General features: G+C 40.0%; 1 protein-coding gene across 1 annotated transcript; it reads right to left on the bottom strand.

Annotated features, from left to right (window-relative positions):
* Window positions 1-1,477: 1,477 nt before the first annotated feature.
* LOC116393687 (cysteine-rich protein 2-like) lies at window positions 1,478-11,589 on the bottom strand. Its single transcript, XM_031866221.1, has 8 exons — window positions 11,413-11,589; window positions 6,516-6,610; window positions 4,530-4,587; window positions 4,311-4,442; window positions 3,996-4,064; window positions 3,775-3,869; window positions 3,605-3,662; window positions 1,478-2,036 (listed from the first exon to the last, which is right to left on the bottom strand). Exons 1-8 carry the CDS (start codon window positions 11,453-11,455, stop codon window positions 1,969-1,971), a joined length of 618 nt encoding a protein of 205 aa, XP_031722081.1. The 5' UTR covers window positions 11,456-11,589; the 3' UTR covers window positions 1,478-1,968.
* Between the last annotated feature and the right edge of the window lie 4,422 nt (window positions 11,590-16,011).

Here is a 16,011-nt window from a genome sequence, read left to right as displayed (position 1 = left end):
AAACAGTAAAGAATATTAAAAAAGTAAAAATCCACAATAACTTAAATATAACTAAAAATATTATATATACAGACAGATCTTTTTTTTATTACATGTTGTATTTATATAGCTCAGATTTGTAGTGTTGTGTTTTTAGTGTTAGACACATTGCGGATTATGGGATATAGCTATTTGAGATACAATAAAATATGTATTTAAACGCGGGACGTTGTTTAATCATAGGGTCTGTGCGATTGATATTAAAATGTGAATAAATAAATGTATCGGTCCTGTTTTAGAGCAATACACTTGCCATCAAGTACAACTTTTCAAAGATCCACTGCGTGTTTTCTGGTACTGTCTTATTAAAAACAATAACAATGTTCAGTGTTAGTGAGACCCTCCAGCAGAAATCCCCGTGGACCCTTTTCAGTATGTTTGCTCTCAAGAGTATTCAGAGCAATAACTTACGTAAAAGTACCAAAATGTAAAAAATACCTTGCCGCAAGTAAAAGTATAAAAAGTATGACCAGCATACCAGGGAATACAGTTTGTTTTTTTGCATAGTCAAATGTATATATATTAACTGTAATATTGGAGAATAAATATTGTAACCAGCAAATAAAATACTTAATTTTTAAGTTTTTAATTGTGGAAACTTCTTTCAGGTTGCTAAAACTCACACAGAATATCCGCCCTCAGTGGCAATGGTTTGTCAGTGTTATTTCATAATATAGTATAAAATAGATAATTTAATATTAATAGGTGCACAAGCAACATCTCAATGCTGTTGTACTGGGAAGTATTTGGATCTGTGACAATGTGTCATGTTTAATTTGCTTATTGAATATTTTTTATGTAAATGTGAATTTGCAAAGTTGTCAGATTAATGCAGCGGATTAAAAAACACGAAGTATAAATGTGTAGTGGACGCATAAAGTACAAGCACTTTGAATTTGTGATCAACTGCTATACTTTCCATCACTGGTTACTGCAGTATTTTCACACAGTAAATTGTCACTTTCTATACCTTTATTTTGAAGACAAACTCCCTACTTCCGACAGCATTCTGGTTACGTCAACGAATCTCCACTTCCGGGGATCTGTTTCCGGTAAGGGGCGTTTCTGACTTCATCCTGTCAGTGACGTCTTACCTTTTTATTTATCAAGCAAAAACACCAAACATGTGTTGTGTTCCAGCTTCTTCCTTGAAGAGAATTGCTGCTTTTTTTTGTTACAATTGTTGTAAATTGAATAGTTTTGCGTCTTGGATTGTGTGTTGAACAAAACAAGTAATTTGAAGACTTTCAGTCTCTGGGAAATTCGCAATTTAGACTATTTTAATTGGTTAATAATTAAGTAAAAGAATCCACAGCTGAATCAATAATTTTCCTTGTGTATGAAATCTTCTATTTTACTAAACCTAGCATTGCCTCATTATAACTTGTGGGTATTGTTGCTTATTTGTAATAAAATGAACAAAGACACTGAACACAGGTTTGGTATCACATAGTTTTACTGTAGAAAATGTGATGCACTGATGAAACTCACCTTCATAACATTCAGGAAAAAGCACGTCTCTGTGCGTACGGCTACGTCTACACCTCATCCCTCGTTTAGAAGCAGGAAGAACCCGTTCGACAAACACTGACAGTACATTGGTGGGCCGGTACGTTTCGCACAGTACATCTTGTGCACAAAAGTCTGATAAACTATATTAATCGTGAGAGACACTGGTGCTTTTATCCATAATCGTTTGGCAAAGAGAACCAAGAAACTTAAAGGCAGATTTGAAACTCGCATGGGAGGACGTGTCAAAGGTTTGTATCAGTACAAAAAATAGATATATAAACAATATACAAATACAACAGAACATCTAAATATCCATCCCTGTGATCGCGGTACATATCACGTGTCACCATGACTGCAGAAGGCAAAGAGACACGGAGACGCGGAGGGTCCTGGAGGTGTTGGAGGCGGCGTCGGGGCTCAGGGCTGGGCCTCCGCTTCAGCAGGCTCGTCGTAGATGTAGCTGCCCACACCTCCGGTGTTCACGCCTGAGAGAGGGCCAGAGCACAGACATTACCTCTAAAGGGTCAGTTCACCCACATATCCACATTTCTTTGATTTCAGGAGAGTTTTTGCTGTTAATAAATACTAATAATCACAAGAAAAGACACTGCTGCTGTGTGATGCAAACGTAAAAATAAATATGTGTAGTTAACTTTTTAGCCAAATTTGAATGATAGCATCTGCCTTTAAAACATAATCGCTAAGTATGTAAAATCAGGTTTAAAGTTTGTGAAAACAATAATCAGTATTCTCTGCTCTGAGGGTTGATTACATATTATGCACATTTACAGAACACTCTCACTGCTGCACGCTACTTTTACAGAATGTTAACGAGACCTCCGGTTTCTCTAGGATTTAAAAACTGAATTGGCCTAAAGTCCTCAAACATGTAAATGGTGCTTTTATTAGTGAGCTATTTGTTGGCAGCAGCGGGCGCCATGTTACAATAATTCAGAGGTGTGGCAGGACTTATCTACGGCGAGTATAAACTGAGCTCTGTGTGCACCCTGGATGACAGGAACACAGAGAGGGAGAAACCTTTTGAACAGTCCAACACCACAATTTAGCACGATACACTTCAGTCTTTTCACATGTTGTCATCATTTATACTTAATAACAAACGGTTCAGTGACATGTGAACATAATAAATAAAATTTCAGGCTGTGTGAAGATGGTGAGCCTCAACTAAAAGGTCTGTGTGTGTGTGTGTGTGTGTGTGTGTGTGTGTGTGTATGTGCACGCCGAAGCCAACTAAAGCCCACGAGTGATGTCTTAAGATATGGAAACAAATAAACGGTGACGTTCAGACGTTGTCCTTGGCCGTGTTTGGCCGCTGAGAGAGACAGAGCCTGACAGCGTGTGTCCCGGGCCAAAAAAGATATTAAAGAGAGTGCAGAGATTAAGCAATCCGTATATATTAATCCTTGAGCCACGGTTTTATGGAGTGAAAAGTGGCAAATTAAAAGTCTTAATGGAAACAAAAGGTTAACCAGGGTCACCTAGGCAGATTCAACTATGATATCAACTAAAGCGGAGCACTAATGTCATTCTAATAGTTTCCTCCTCTCTTCATGTTCCTGAGCTTCATTCTGACACTTTTAAGGCCCCAAAAAATAACATTTCTTTTTACAATCAACACTTGAAATGATGAAGGCAAGTTAGAAGATGTGAACCACACTTTGGTGTTTCATTTTGACCTCTTCACTTAAGATTTCGATAAACTTATTTATTTTTATTTTTACAAAATGTACCAAAACACTGGCAAGGAGGAAGATCTGAGGAAGATTATGATGAGAGCAAATATGAATCTAAATCATGCCCTCCAAACTAAAAATAGATCTGGTTTGAATTGACGTTACTAAGCTCGTTTACAAGATATTTAGCTGATTTATTTGGCTCGACTGCCTCTGCCTCTGATGAATACTTCTAGATCTAAAATGGCGTTCTGCAGACTGTTGTTTGGGGACATGGAGGTTTTTTGGACGGTCTCTCTCAGCTCCCGCCCACCCAGCTGCTGCCCTGCGGCGCTCTCAAAGTGTTTCTGACTTCATACCTTTGGGCCCAAACAGCACAGCGTAGCATGGCTTGTGGCAGTAAGGCTGTCCATCGTGCTGCAACGGGAAACAAAAAGGAGAACCCTCTTAAATCCCTCACTCTATACTAAAAACATCATAAATATTCAGGAAACATCCGGCGTTGTGATGTCGCGCTTGTGTCTCTCACCTCTGCGTGGCTGCCGGCAGCCAGAGTCTTACTGCATCTCTCGCAGCGCAGACAGGGCCGGTGCCAGTTCTTCCCCAGAGACGACACCTTCTCAGCTGCACACACGCACACACACACACACACACACACACACCATGGAGATTGTCACCATAGAAACCGGTTGCTTTAGTCAGTTAGACACATTCCAGCACCGTGAGATACAAAGACACCAATCTGCTTACCGAAATACACCGTCTTGTTGCATCTGGGGCAGATGTTGGGTCCTCCGGAGAACGAGGAGAAGCTTGCAGCTGATAAAGACACATTGAATAATGTAATGTATTATTTATTTGACTGAAACATCTGTAGCTACATCAGCACTATGCAGTTTTTACTCACAGTTGGTATATTTAGTTTTTTATTCTCTAAAATCTGCCCCCCCCCCCCATAAACTAAAGAGACTTGAACCAAACATCTTAATCCCTCCAGAGAGCCTTCTCTAGCACTCTCTCCCAAACATTGGCAGTGTTTCTATTTCTGCTGCACATGTTTCTCACCCTTCACCGGCCCCCGTGGGGGGGCTTTTTTCTGCTCCTGTGGCTTGCCATCTGTTTCCATAGAAATGGCAGCAGGGGCTTCGTTGACGGGGGCCTCGTACACGTAGGAACCGGCTCCGCCGATGTTCACGCCTACGGCGCAGGCAAGAAACGTTGCGTTCACAAACATAGAGTTGCTGCAAATAATGTCTTTTTTTAAATGAAAAGAAGAAGAAGCACCTTTTGGTCCGAAGAGGGCGGCGTAGCAGGGCTTGTGGCAGTACGGCGTCCCGTCGTGCTGCAAAACACAAGAGGAGAGAAAGTAAGGAGACGCGTCCGCCTCCAGTTTCTCACCGTTCTGAACCAGAGGGGAAAAGTTTAGCTTGTCAACTTTTTTTTGTATTTAGTCTGTTTGGATTCACGTAATGCCAGATAATAAATGAACCAGGACTTATTCCCAGACATTTACAAGACATGTCTGCTCTGTTATTTTCTCTGTTCACAGGAATTCGTAACGCACGACAGAACTAAATATGAGCATCAGTCCGATCCGCGGTCTGTTTACTCTCATTTCATTTCTTTATTCTCTGTGAAAGCCTGTTCCCTGGGAGGTGACACACCATGCTCCTTTTGATAACTACGTGTTGTTTAAAGTAAATAGAGACTACTGTGTCTTTTCTTCAGCTTGTCTCTCCGTGTTTCACCCTTTTCAGACATAACATGTGTTCCTGTTATTGCTGGCTTTATCTGAACGTGTCTGCAGTGGCACCTGCAGGATTCTATTCCATAGTAAACACAAGAGCCGGCCGCCCGCTTTCAGGCTACAGCGCCGTAGGTTCCTACCTCGGGGTCTGAAAAGTGAAACCGATGCTTCATGTGTTAAAGCTGCATTCTCTCTAGTGTCCACCAGGGGGCGACTCCTCTGGTTGTATAGAAGTCTATGAGAAAATGACTCTACTTCTCTCTTGATTTATTACCTCAGTAAACATTGTAAACATGAGTTTGTGGTCTCAATCTCTAGTTTCAAGTCTTCTTCAATACAGCATGATGTTCATTTAGTACATTATGGTCCATTTAGAGTCAAATAGCAGAGTATGCTTTAGGGCGGGGCTACACGGTGATTGACAGGTCGATACAGCAGCGTTGTCCGGTCTGGGAGTTGTCTGTGTTTTGCTCTTACAACTTTAACCCTTTCACAGGGTTTTCTGGTCACCAGAAAATGTCTTATTCAGATTCGGTTGTATTAAAAAACTCTAGGCTTCAAAAACGTCAATTCACAAACCAAGACAGCGGTGACTACTTCTTATAAACAGTACTTCCTCATTAAAAGCTTATTTTAAGACCAAGAAAGCCACAGAAACTATCATAGTTGTAAATAACAGGCTTAAGCTCAGCGCTTGTGTCGGTGCTGAACTGAGCGTAACACCTCGGACCACAAATGGACTGAAGGTATTACTGAACAGTCAGAATCAGAGCTGATTTAAAATGACAATGCTTTTTATGTGGACAAACTGCACCAAAGAAAGAAATGCTCCAAAGAGGAAGAACCTGTTCGGCTCGGGGTGGCAGACACTTTTACTTTTGACCAAAGAGAACAACCTCAACAGGAAGTAGGCGGTGTCGTTGTGGTCAGACTCTTACAGTCATATACCGACTTCTCTGCAGACTTACCGAGTGGTTAGAAAGTCACTGGAGTAACTGTTCAAGTTCGACCACAAGGAAACCTCAAAACCTCCTGCTGGTTGTTATCGTCTCTTCATTCAAAGGCCCGACTCAGTTCTCCATCTGCTGTGGTTTTAGTGTACATTCATAACATGTGTGTCTGAAACCGCTGCAGCCTGTGACTGCAAACAGTTTTACTATTAAGATGAATAATCACAACACTCATGCAGACAGTTGTATGAATCACTGCTTCTACACCTCTCTGTCTGTCCTGATCAGTCAAACGCTGAAGGTTAAATTCTAAAGTGAATTAAAACATGCTCCTCTTTACAACTCTCACTCGTGTTTCCACCGTCACCTCTTGCCAGATTTCAGAAGGAGACTTCTGCTTGAGCGGGACTTGGATCGGCGCAAAACAGACAGGATCAAGAAAAATGTTTCATTTCTCTATGAGGTCAAAGTTACCCTTTAAAAAATGGCAATATTGTGCCACTAAATATTAATGATAACACATAAAAGTGGGAATAGAACTCATTCCATTGCCTTCTGTTCATTTCCTCTTACCTCAGCGTGGCCTCCGGGATTCAACGTCTTGTTGCAGCGCTCACATTTCAGACAGAACTTGTGCCAGTCTTTCCCTAAAGACGACACCTTCTCCGCTGCAGAAGAAGAAGAAGAGACACAAACGAGGGCTTTATATCAACCTGTGTGGTAAAACTACTGAGTTACAGGGTCATGTGTATGGTGTTCATGGGACATGGAGTCCTTCAGAACCAGAATAAAGATCCAGCTAAGATGAATGGACCAGACTACTCAGTCCTGGGAAACCAGATGATAATAAGACAGAAGAGAGAATGAATTCACCAAAGACAAAAAAAATGAAGATCCAATCATCCAAGTCACATCCTGAGGGTCAGAGAGGCATAAACAGAAATGTTCCAGAAAACACAATCAAATCAGAGTTAAGATTATGAACGTCACTGCCAAAGAATATCAAACAGAAAAGGGGAAAAGGGTCTTTCCTGTTATTTGTGATGAGATTCAGGTTTTTCTTCACACACAAATATGCTTTAGATTCAGAAACAGCAGACAGAAACTAACAGTAACATCTCCAGAGGAACGGACATGCACTGATATTCAGAATGACGTGTGTATGACATGTGAATGACATGTGTACAGTACAACAGTCTGGATACAGTAACTAGAGAAGTGTCTCCCTCTCTCCTCCCAAACAGAGAAGACCTTTAGTTTCTTGTTATTTAGTTCTTTACTTTTCCCCCTTTTTATATCAATTTGTTGTAAAAAATGATCACAAAACATCTTGATTGATTCTGACAGCTTTGAATCTCAAAATCCCAGAAATAGATCAAATGTCTGGCTTGAAAACATTTTTTAAATTGCATATCTATTAAAAAGTTGTTGTTTTTAAAAGCAACCATGAAAGGTCCTTGAGCATACAGTTATGAATGTGCACAAACAAATATTAGGATGATGGGCCCAGTCGTATGCGAGATCAGACGTGGACAGACAGACACACTCACAAGAACGAACACATGATCTCCACAGTTTACGCCTGCAGAGATAAAAATATAATGTGAATTATAGCCGAGCGGTTTGTTCCATGAGACTACAGTTGAAGTGATAAAGACACTTGACAGGCTCTTGAGTTCACGTCAACCTAGAGCACATTCTCTCCTCTGCGTTTAGAGAGCGACACCGAGAGATTCACATCTTGTTGTCTGGGTCACAGTAACTCAGGCGTTCTGTACAGCTACTGTACATTCCTTCATTCCTCTCCCTGACTCTAACATTTATTTTAATGATAAACTGAACTATCACAGACACTTCCTTCCCTTCCCAAACCTATTTTCAAGCTTAAAGAGACGTTTAGTTACATTACAGACATTTAGAGACTCTACAGGTGAATAGTTTCACAACATGAACTCACAGATATCACCATGAAACCTCACCACTTCATACTTACTTACTTTTGGTGAATTTAGTAGAAATCTACAAACACAAATAGACAAAGTAGTAAAATAAAAACCTCAATGTCTTTCAAGGCAAAACACTGATTAGTACAAACCAGTTCTGCATGAAGAGTACTTCTATCGTTGGTACTTAATGCTTTGATGCTACTTACTTAGGTAAGACTTTGAATGCATGAGTTTGATGCTAATACGTTTGGTCTTTTAGAAAGGACAGCAGGACGGACGGATGGAGGTAGAGAGAGAGAGAGAGAGAGAGAGAGAGAGAGAGAGAGACTCCCAGAATACGCCAGCAGAGACCCTGAGGTCCTGATAGAGCGACACACTTCCTGTTCAGACTCACATACAGCCTGTCACTGATATGTGACAGTAAATCACATTGACACAGCGAGCACTTTGCATTGATGGTGGAGGACGTGTGTGTGTGTGTGTGTGTGTGTGTGTGTGTGTGTGTGTGTGTGCGTAGCCGTTGCGAGGCAACAGAAACACTCCAATCTCGTATTATTAAGATTAAAGTTGCTTATTTGAGTTTTAATTGATCTCATTTTTTCCTTTCCGGCCCTGTTTCGCTTTTCTGTGCAGGTTTGTGTTTGTTTTCTTGTAATCTATCTTTTATTTTTCCCATTTTCTAAATCAATTTGTTTCATAAATTAATACAAATTAAATGTCACACAAAAACATGATTGATAATGACAACTTTGAAGCTCAAAATCCAAAAATAGACCAAATGTCTGAGCTTAAAAATGTATAAAATGCATCTCCATCGCAATATATTCCATGTGCAGCAACACAACAACAACTCTCACTGCCGGAGGAAACATATTTCTGCAATGTACTGCGAGTAGGAGAGAGAACAGCATGTCTGGTTGAAGCTGCAGGGCGTGGTTCTTCCTTCTCCAGAGACACGAAGAGGAAAGAACAACGAGAAAATCGATCCATGTGACGCATGAGCGATCGATAAATTATTTACAACGCCATGTGGTGTGTGTAGCTTCAACATGATCAGCAGCTGAACACTGATATATGGGCTCTAAAGTCACTCCTGGGTGAGATGATATTACTGTCTGGGGAACAAAAAGGTGATTTAAAGGTTGGACTTACATGTAAAGATGGTAATATGTCACAAGCTGTCAGATAACACAGTTCAGATCTGACGGCCATAAACAAACAGGACGGTTAATGGCTCGTATCTAAAGATAGTGAACCAATTATAGCCCAGTCTGCACTGTGTCACAGCAGAGCGGCTACCAGTTTGAGTCTGGGACTCACCAGCTGAGAGGAACTGACAAAGTAGTTTCACATCAAAACTGGTAAAAAGCTAAATAAACCCCGAGGCAGCTTGAGGCAGCGCAGACTTCAGATAATTGCAATACGAGGGCTACTGGATCAGGATGTTTGGTCCCTGGTGGGAATTCATCCTCGTATCACTGTTAGTGGAGTGAAAGCAGCAATACCACAGAGTAAAAATACTCTTTGACAAGTAAATATTCTGCATTCAAAATCCAAGTATTAGCACCAAAAGATAATGTATATTATTGGATTATAATCAGTGATGCATTCATGTGTTCATCCTTTTGATGTTACAGCTGGTGGGACTGATTTTAAAGACTTGATATACTGCTGGGAAGCTTAACTTATAATAACACATCATAAGTAATAAGTTGATTCATTAATAATAATAAATAAATAGTAACCATGAAACAAACGTGGTGGAGTAAAAAGTACAGCAGCCCAAAAATTAAGTGGAATAGGAAATATCATAAAATGTAAATCAGTACAATTACCTCAACATTATACGTAAGCGCACTTGAGTAAATGTACTTGTATCGTACGGTGAAGGCGTGCCGGGATGGTTTTACTCTAGAGTTCCTGCAGGAATCCTAAAACCAAGAAATGAGTCAGCATTTTACACTTTCTGCTTCCTCGTCACAAAGTCAAAGTGTTTCTGGAATGAGATCTGTCGTTAACACAAGCTTAAGATATTTTAACGTCTACGATACGAGCCAACGTTTGTAGCCTAACGCTAGCGTTTTACTTCTGCTGATGGCATTCGTGCTTCAAGAAGCATAAAAGTTTATTTTGTGACGATTATCTCGCTGAACAAAACGTTTCAGTTTAATGAACAAGTTTTTGCCACAGAGCTTATTTTCTGCAATAACCCAAAAGAAAAATATTTTTGGCTTTTTGTCGAGGGGAACCAGAGCGACGCTAACTTCCTGTTTGGTTTACAAAAAGGCGTCGTCCCTGCAGCGCTCTTTATGCTGCTGAACGTTGATGATAATAACGTTGTTGTCATCCGTACCGTAACTCCCGTAGTTTTCAGAGGGCTCCGTGAACGCAGCCGACACGTTCTCACTCCCAACTCGTCAAATACCGACGTTTGGTCCGTGATCTAAAGCTTCAAACGGTCTGCGTACAGTTAAACTTCCAACATATGTTACGTTTAGTTTTTAGGTTTACTTACCCAACAAAAACACTTAGTTGGGTTTAGAAAAAGGTTTGGGTTCAAATAAATGCATCTATTACGTAAAATAACTATACTTTTATGTAACTGGCGAGAGGAAGTTCTAGAAGTTCCGTAAAAAGGTAAAATAACTCAACGTTCTCTTAGTTTCAGCATGGTTGTATGTAAAGAACTGGATACAGCAGCGGAGGCTGGATTTTTTAATTTTTTCCTTTAAAAATGTTCTATATTTTATTTTATTTTATAATAAACCTTCATCTATCCTGGATAGTCGGATTGAGGTTGTGAACGCGGTCCTGGCCAAGATGGCAGCATACAAGTTAAATTAGCAGTGTCGCTCAGTAACAAGTACATCTTTGAAATAGTTATTAATCCTGTTCTCAAAATCCTGCATGCTCATGAACAATCTATTTCCTATGACATGATGTCTAAACAGTCGCTACATAGTAAATACACGTAGCAGCTTTTATCCAAATTGCACCACTGCCACACGATAATTACATTTACATTTGAGACACTGAGATGTGAAATAAATTAGAAATCCAATTTAACTTTTCACCCGGTCACTTTGAATGCCTCAGTATGCACCATCGGTGTGTTTTCACCATATTCATGTGCTCATACCACAAAGCCCCACCTGTAATGGAAAAGTCTGCACATACTGCTTTTACATGTTGATTTATAAGATATGCATTAAGTCACAGGGGATATTTATTTTATTCAATATTCATGGATGCTTCTTAAAACATTCTTAGATGTGATTATGTTATATTTATAAAATAATACAATAAAACATATATTTTTGTCAGTGGGTGCAGGTCGCCTCGGATCATCTGTGAGCTCTGTAGCTGCGTGGTTTATAATAAATCTCCCTAAAATCAAATGTTGTGCGTTAAATACATACGCAGATTTAAAGAATAGAGGAAGGTAACATCCCAGCAGCACGCAGAGCCTTCGCCTCTCATCAGAACCTCGACGTCGAGACGTGACACAGAAAACATGCACTCACCGAAATACACCGTCTTGTCGCATTTTGGACATTTTGACGCCATGTTCCGTGTGAACAAAGAGAACGAGTCGTTTTCTGTCGGTGCACCGGCGCCCTGTCGGTCTCCGTGTCTGTCTGTCTCCTCAGAGGATGGTGGTGGTGGTGGTGATGGCAGAGTACCGACGCTCACATCCTCCCTTTGGCTCGTCGGCCTCATTTGCATAAACCCCGCCCCCAGGATGACATCATCCCTTTCTCATACAGTAGATATAAAATATGTTTATTATTAATTAAACAGTGTTTATTTTGGCGTTGCTCTATGTTGAAGATTTTCTGGCAAAACCAGTTATTATTAATATTATTATGGATTCATTAGCCATGAATATAAATGATAAACTTTGCTTTATTGTCTTTAGCATGCAGACAATACATTCTTTCCATTCAACACTCAGAAACACAAATTAAAACACGAATAGCTTGTGCTGTGTGAAGAATTTTGCATTCAATTTAAACTTTAGAGTTCCAAACAGATGTTTAGTGGTTATTTCCTCCATCACGTGTCCCTTTTGTGCATGTTATGTACTTCTACGTTGTCTTTAGAGACAGAAATCAGGGGCCGTCTCTTGAGGTAGATTATATAAGAAATAAAAATGTAAAAAAGTAGATATTAAATATAAAAGGAAAACATTTACCTGTTCATATCAATATTAACTTTATTTTCCTGTAACACCACCAGTATACTTGGTTCATAATGACATCATTATACTCCGTATGTCCTATCAGAGGATTTACTCGTACTATAATAATGAATAAAAAATAAAGGTAAATGTTTTTCACTTGAAAATAATCTTTACTTCACTCACATGAACTACTAACTTGTTATATAATCCCCTTTATTTATCTGACAGCTGTAATGATTAGTTGTTTCCATGTAAAATATGTGATCATTTGATTAAATGTAATGCATTGTTACAAAATAAAAATGCAAAACATAATGTTAAATATCGGGTAAAAAAAAAGTATTAATATATATCACCTTGAAACATTCCCAGTTACTTACTTACAAGAAGACAATTAGTTTTCCATATTCGTATGTTTAAATATGAAAGTGAGACAAAGTCTGACGGTAAATCTTCAAATGTAAGTCGACAAAGTAGTCAAATTAAAACCTAAACGTGTATTCTGGATGTTTTCTTTCTACTAGTCTGAAAATAAGACAGTAAAATAGACATTCAAATACTGCTTACATGTTAATTGCATAATTATTCATGAATATGAAATGTGTATGAGAATAAAGGCATTTTACAGAATTACATTCTGGTGTTTGAGGCCTCATAATGAATGTAAGTCAAATACTCACTTTCCTTTTAACTGTCCCAAAAAAATGAAATGAAAAGGAAAAATCTGGTGCATATAGATTAGAATGAAATTGACCACCAACACATCCAAGAATTTACTTTTATGAGGTCATTTGTCCTAATATGGACTTCCTGGATTACAGACGGCCCACTTGAGTGAAGATTTCTCTGCAGATGTGCGTCGTCTGTCGCAGGTGTCTCTATTTCTGTAAATGTGATTAATAAATCGTAGCAATGTTTGCTCCCGTGCATTCATCAGTGTCATCAGCTCTGTTTGTGTTCTCCCTGTGGTTGTTAGGTTACGCTGCCGGACAGCACAGCTCTCCACAGGGAATGTTAAGTGATGCTCCGCAGCTCCCAGGAGAGCTGCTCTGCACATTCTTGGCACCGAGATACAAGAAGGAGGCCTTTTGTGTGGAGTTAAGAAAAAACAATACATTACAATTGAAATATTGTTTTTTCTTTTCTTTCTGAGGGCAAAAAATAAACATAAATTGCAATTTTGTCTCATTATACCTCCAGTTTTTGGACCAAATGTGCAACGAAATGCTACATATCACTATATTTCCCCCTAAATATTCAACTCAACTGAACATTGTTTTTTTGCCAACAAGGCCTTAATTTGTTTGCACGTCAATGTGATTTTTCAAACTGTAGTTTTTGAAAAAGCAGCAACATTTCTTTCAACTGCAGCAAACGCCACGAAGACCAGATCCACTCCTTCCATTTTTACCTTTCACAATAAAAGCCCATGACATATAATATTCGCAGGCGAATATTTTGCATTTTCGTCATTCATCTCTCCTCCTACTATAATCTGTTTACATGGCTAATGAACATTTATGTTCCAGGAATACTCCTGTGTGCATCCGTAAGCGAATATGTTCAGTTGTCAGAATCGATATTCCAACAGCGGACTCAAGTTTCTGCAGAACTCAAACAGAATTCAGAGCTACAGGCGCTTCAGTTCAACAAGAGACCGTGTTAACTGGTGACTTTCAACCGAATGCGTCCGTGGGTTGCTGGTGGTAACCAGCAACCCAAAGGTCAAACCTCTGAGTCCATCTGTCATGATGTTGGACATTCTGTACATAAATACAAATAACAGAGTTCTATCACTGACTTGTATGCTTGTAATTTCTCGCTAGGTTTTAAATCTGGCAATTAAATACTCTGGAAAGTCACACAGATCTGGAAAGTCAATTGTTGAGGTCGCTTTCGCCATCTTTGGTGGTTAAATCTTGACAAGCTACTACACCCCGCCTTCGTTCCGTTGCCAAACATACGGCATCATTGTTTACACACCGTAAAAGGGTCTATTCCCTCCAAGTTCACCCGCAAAAAAATAAGATGGACGGTACAAACAACACACTGAGATGCAGGTGTTGAGCAGTGGATTTGTGCCAGTAAGACTTGCCTTTCTTTTACGTCTCCTGGTCCGACGACTGCACGCTGTATTTTTAAACGAGATAAACACACATAAACAGATTCAGCAAAGATGGAAACAGTGGCGATTCTCTTTCCACATAGTGCCCTTGGGCTTCAGCCATATGGGGCCTGGGAATGCACTAATCTTAAAATAAACACATCCAGATTGTGTCTCTATTTAGTTTTGGCCCAGATGTCCACAGTGACTGGATGTCTGGGGTGTAGGAGGTCTAACCCAAACTGCTTCTGTCTCATATCTGCATAAAAGATTGTGTTTTTCATACCCAGACAAACTGTATCCAAAGCCGGATGCATCTTATTCCTCTGTGCCATAGAGCTCCATTGCTGTCAATGAGCCACACTGTTGCACTGGGGGACATGTTCCTTCATCACCATGAACACACACACTGTAGTTTGTCTTCCTCTTGCACACGACGCCCCCAAATTTGGGGGCTCTCGGGCTTAGGGGGGGTAGCAAATATCGTCCAAAAAATGCTCATATTGATAGCGAATATTGTGCATGTGTACATTTTATATACCAGATTAAACAGCAACATATGGGCAACACTATCATATAAGTCACTTTTTACACACTCCAAACACAACTATACACTACTAATATAAGCAACTAGAAAATGTACCATAATACCACGTATTTCTGGCCACGAATCTGCGTTTTATTTATTGCGCTTCGATATTCCAACAACAAGCTAATGGCTAAACGGCTAATCCATACATCGCCGAGCATGAGAATTCGACGCAGAACCCATAAATACCTTCGGTTTTTCTCTCCGTGAAACCAGTACAAAGCTGTGAGCCAACAACGGCAGCACAACAGATCACTTCACCGGAAAAAATCATAGCCATCTGCTCACCTTTATGAAGAATCACGAAAAGAACGGCGATAATTATCTGGTTCAAAGCTAGAAACATTGTTGGCAAGTACATCCTGTCTGTTTCTCATCTGTTTCCTGTAAAAGGGGGGTCAATCTAACTTGCTGGACCCGGGGGTGGGTGGTCAGACTTTTGGCGAATGGAATTTTACATTCGGGGATGCGCGGCACTTTTTGCATTTTTACTCGCAGAAAGTTCTGTCAATCAACACCCGGCTTCGACGACCGCCTTCCTGAGACTCTGACGCATCGAAGGCGGGCTCATTGACTGAAATCGACCGATGATAGGCTGAGCTAGACCTCCATACACACACAGCAACTGGAATTCAGACGAGAAAATCTCATGGATGAGAGCCAGAACCAGGCTCTGAGAGGACCCTGGCTCTCAAAATGATGCCAAACGGTTCTTAGAAAAGATAAAATGAGGAACCAGCAGGTCTCAGACCAGTGAAACATCATCTCATCTGCTCCAGTATCAGCATACTGCACCACGGACATCAGGAGAGGAACTGGGCGATGAGTTTGACTCTTCACCTGTGTGTTCATGCTGTCAAACATCTCCATGAATCCTGTCTGTTTTCTGATGAACTCCATCTGAAGAAAACAAGCTGCATTTGCTGCAAACATTTATCTTCAGCATCAATCTTCACACCTTCATCTTCCTCAGTCTTCTTCTTCTTCTTTTTGACCGTGGGACTGAACATGATGTGCCCTTGTTGGATTGCTTGTATGTCAGTGTCACAAATGCATCATGGGACTAGACTCAGTGTGAACGTGAGACTCAGTATGAGTCTTAATACAGTTTGTTTATTGCTGCATCAGATTGGATCATTGATGCAGAAACGTATAACTTTGAGTTATAAGAGTTGAGCTAAACAGAACTGAATGAGAGAAAAGTGCATAAAAAAAGCAACAAGTGACGTATGAGAGAACAGAGGGAG

The sequence above is a fragment of the Anarrhichthys ocellatus genome, unplaced genomic scaffold, assembly GCF_004355925.1.
Source record: "Anarrhichthys ocellatus isolate YVR2014 unplaced genomic scaffold, GSC_Weel_1.0 scaffold34, whole genome shotgun sequence".
NCBI classification, from domain to species: Eukaryota; Metazoa; Chordata; class Actinopteri; order Perciformes; family Anarhichadidae; genus Anarrhichthys; species Anarrhichthys ocellatus.
Note: the sequence above shows the minus strand (reverse complement) of the source record. Positions and strands in the feature narration are given on the sequence as shown.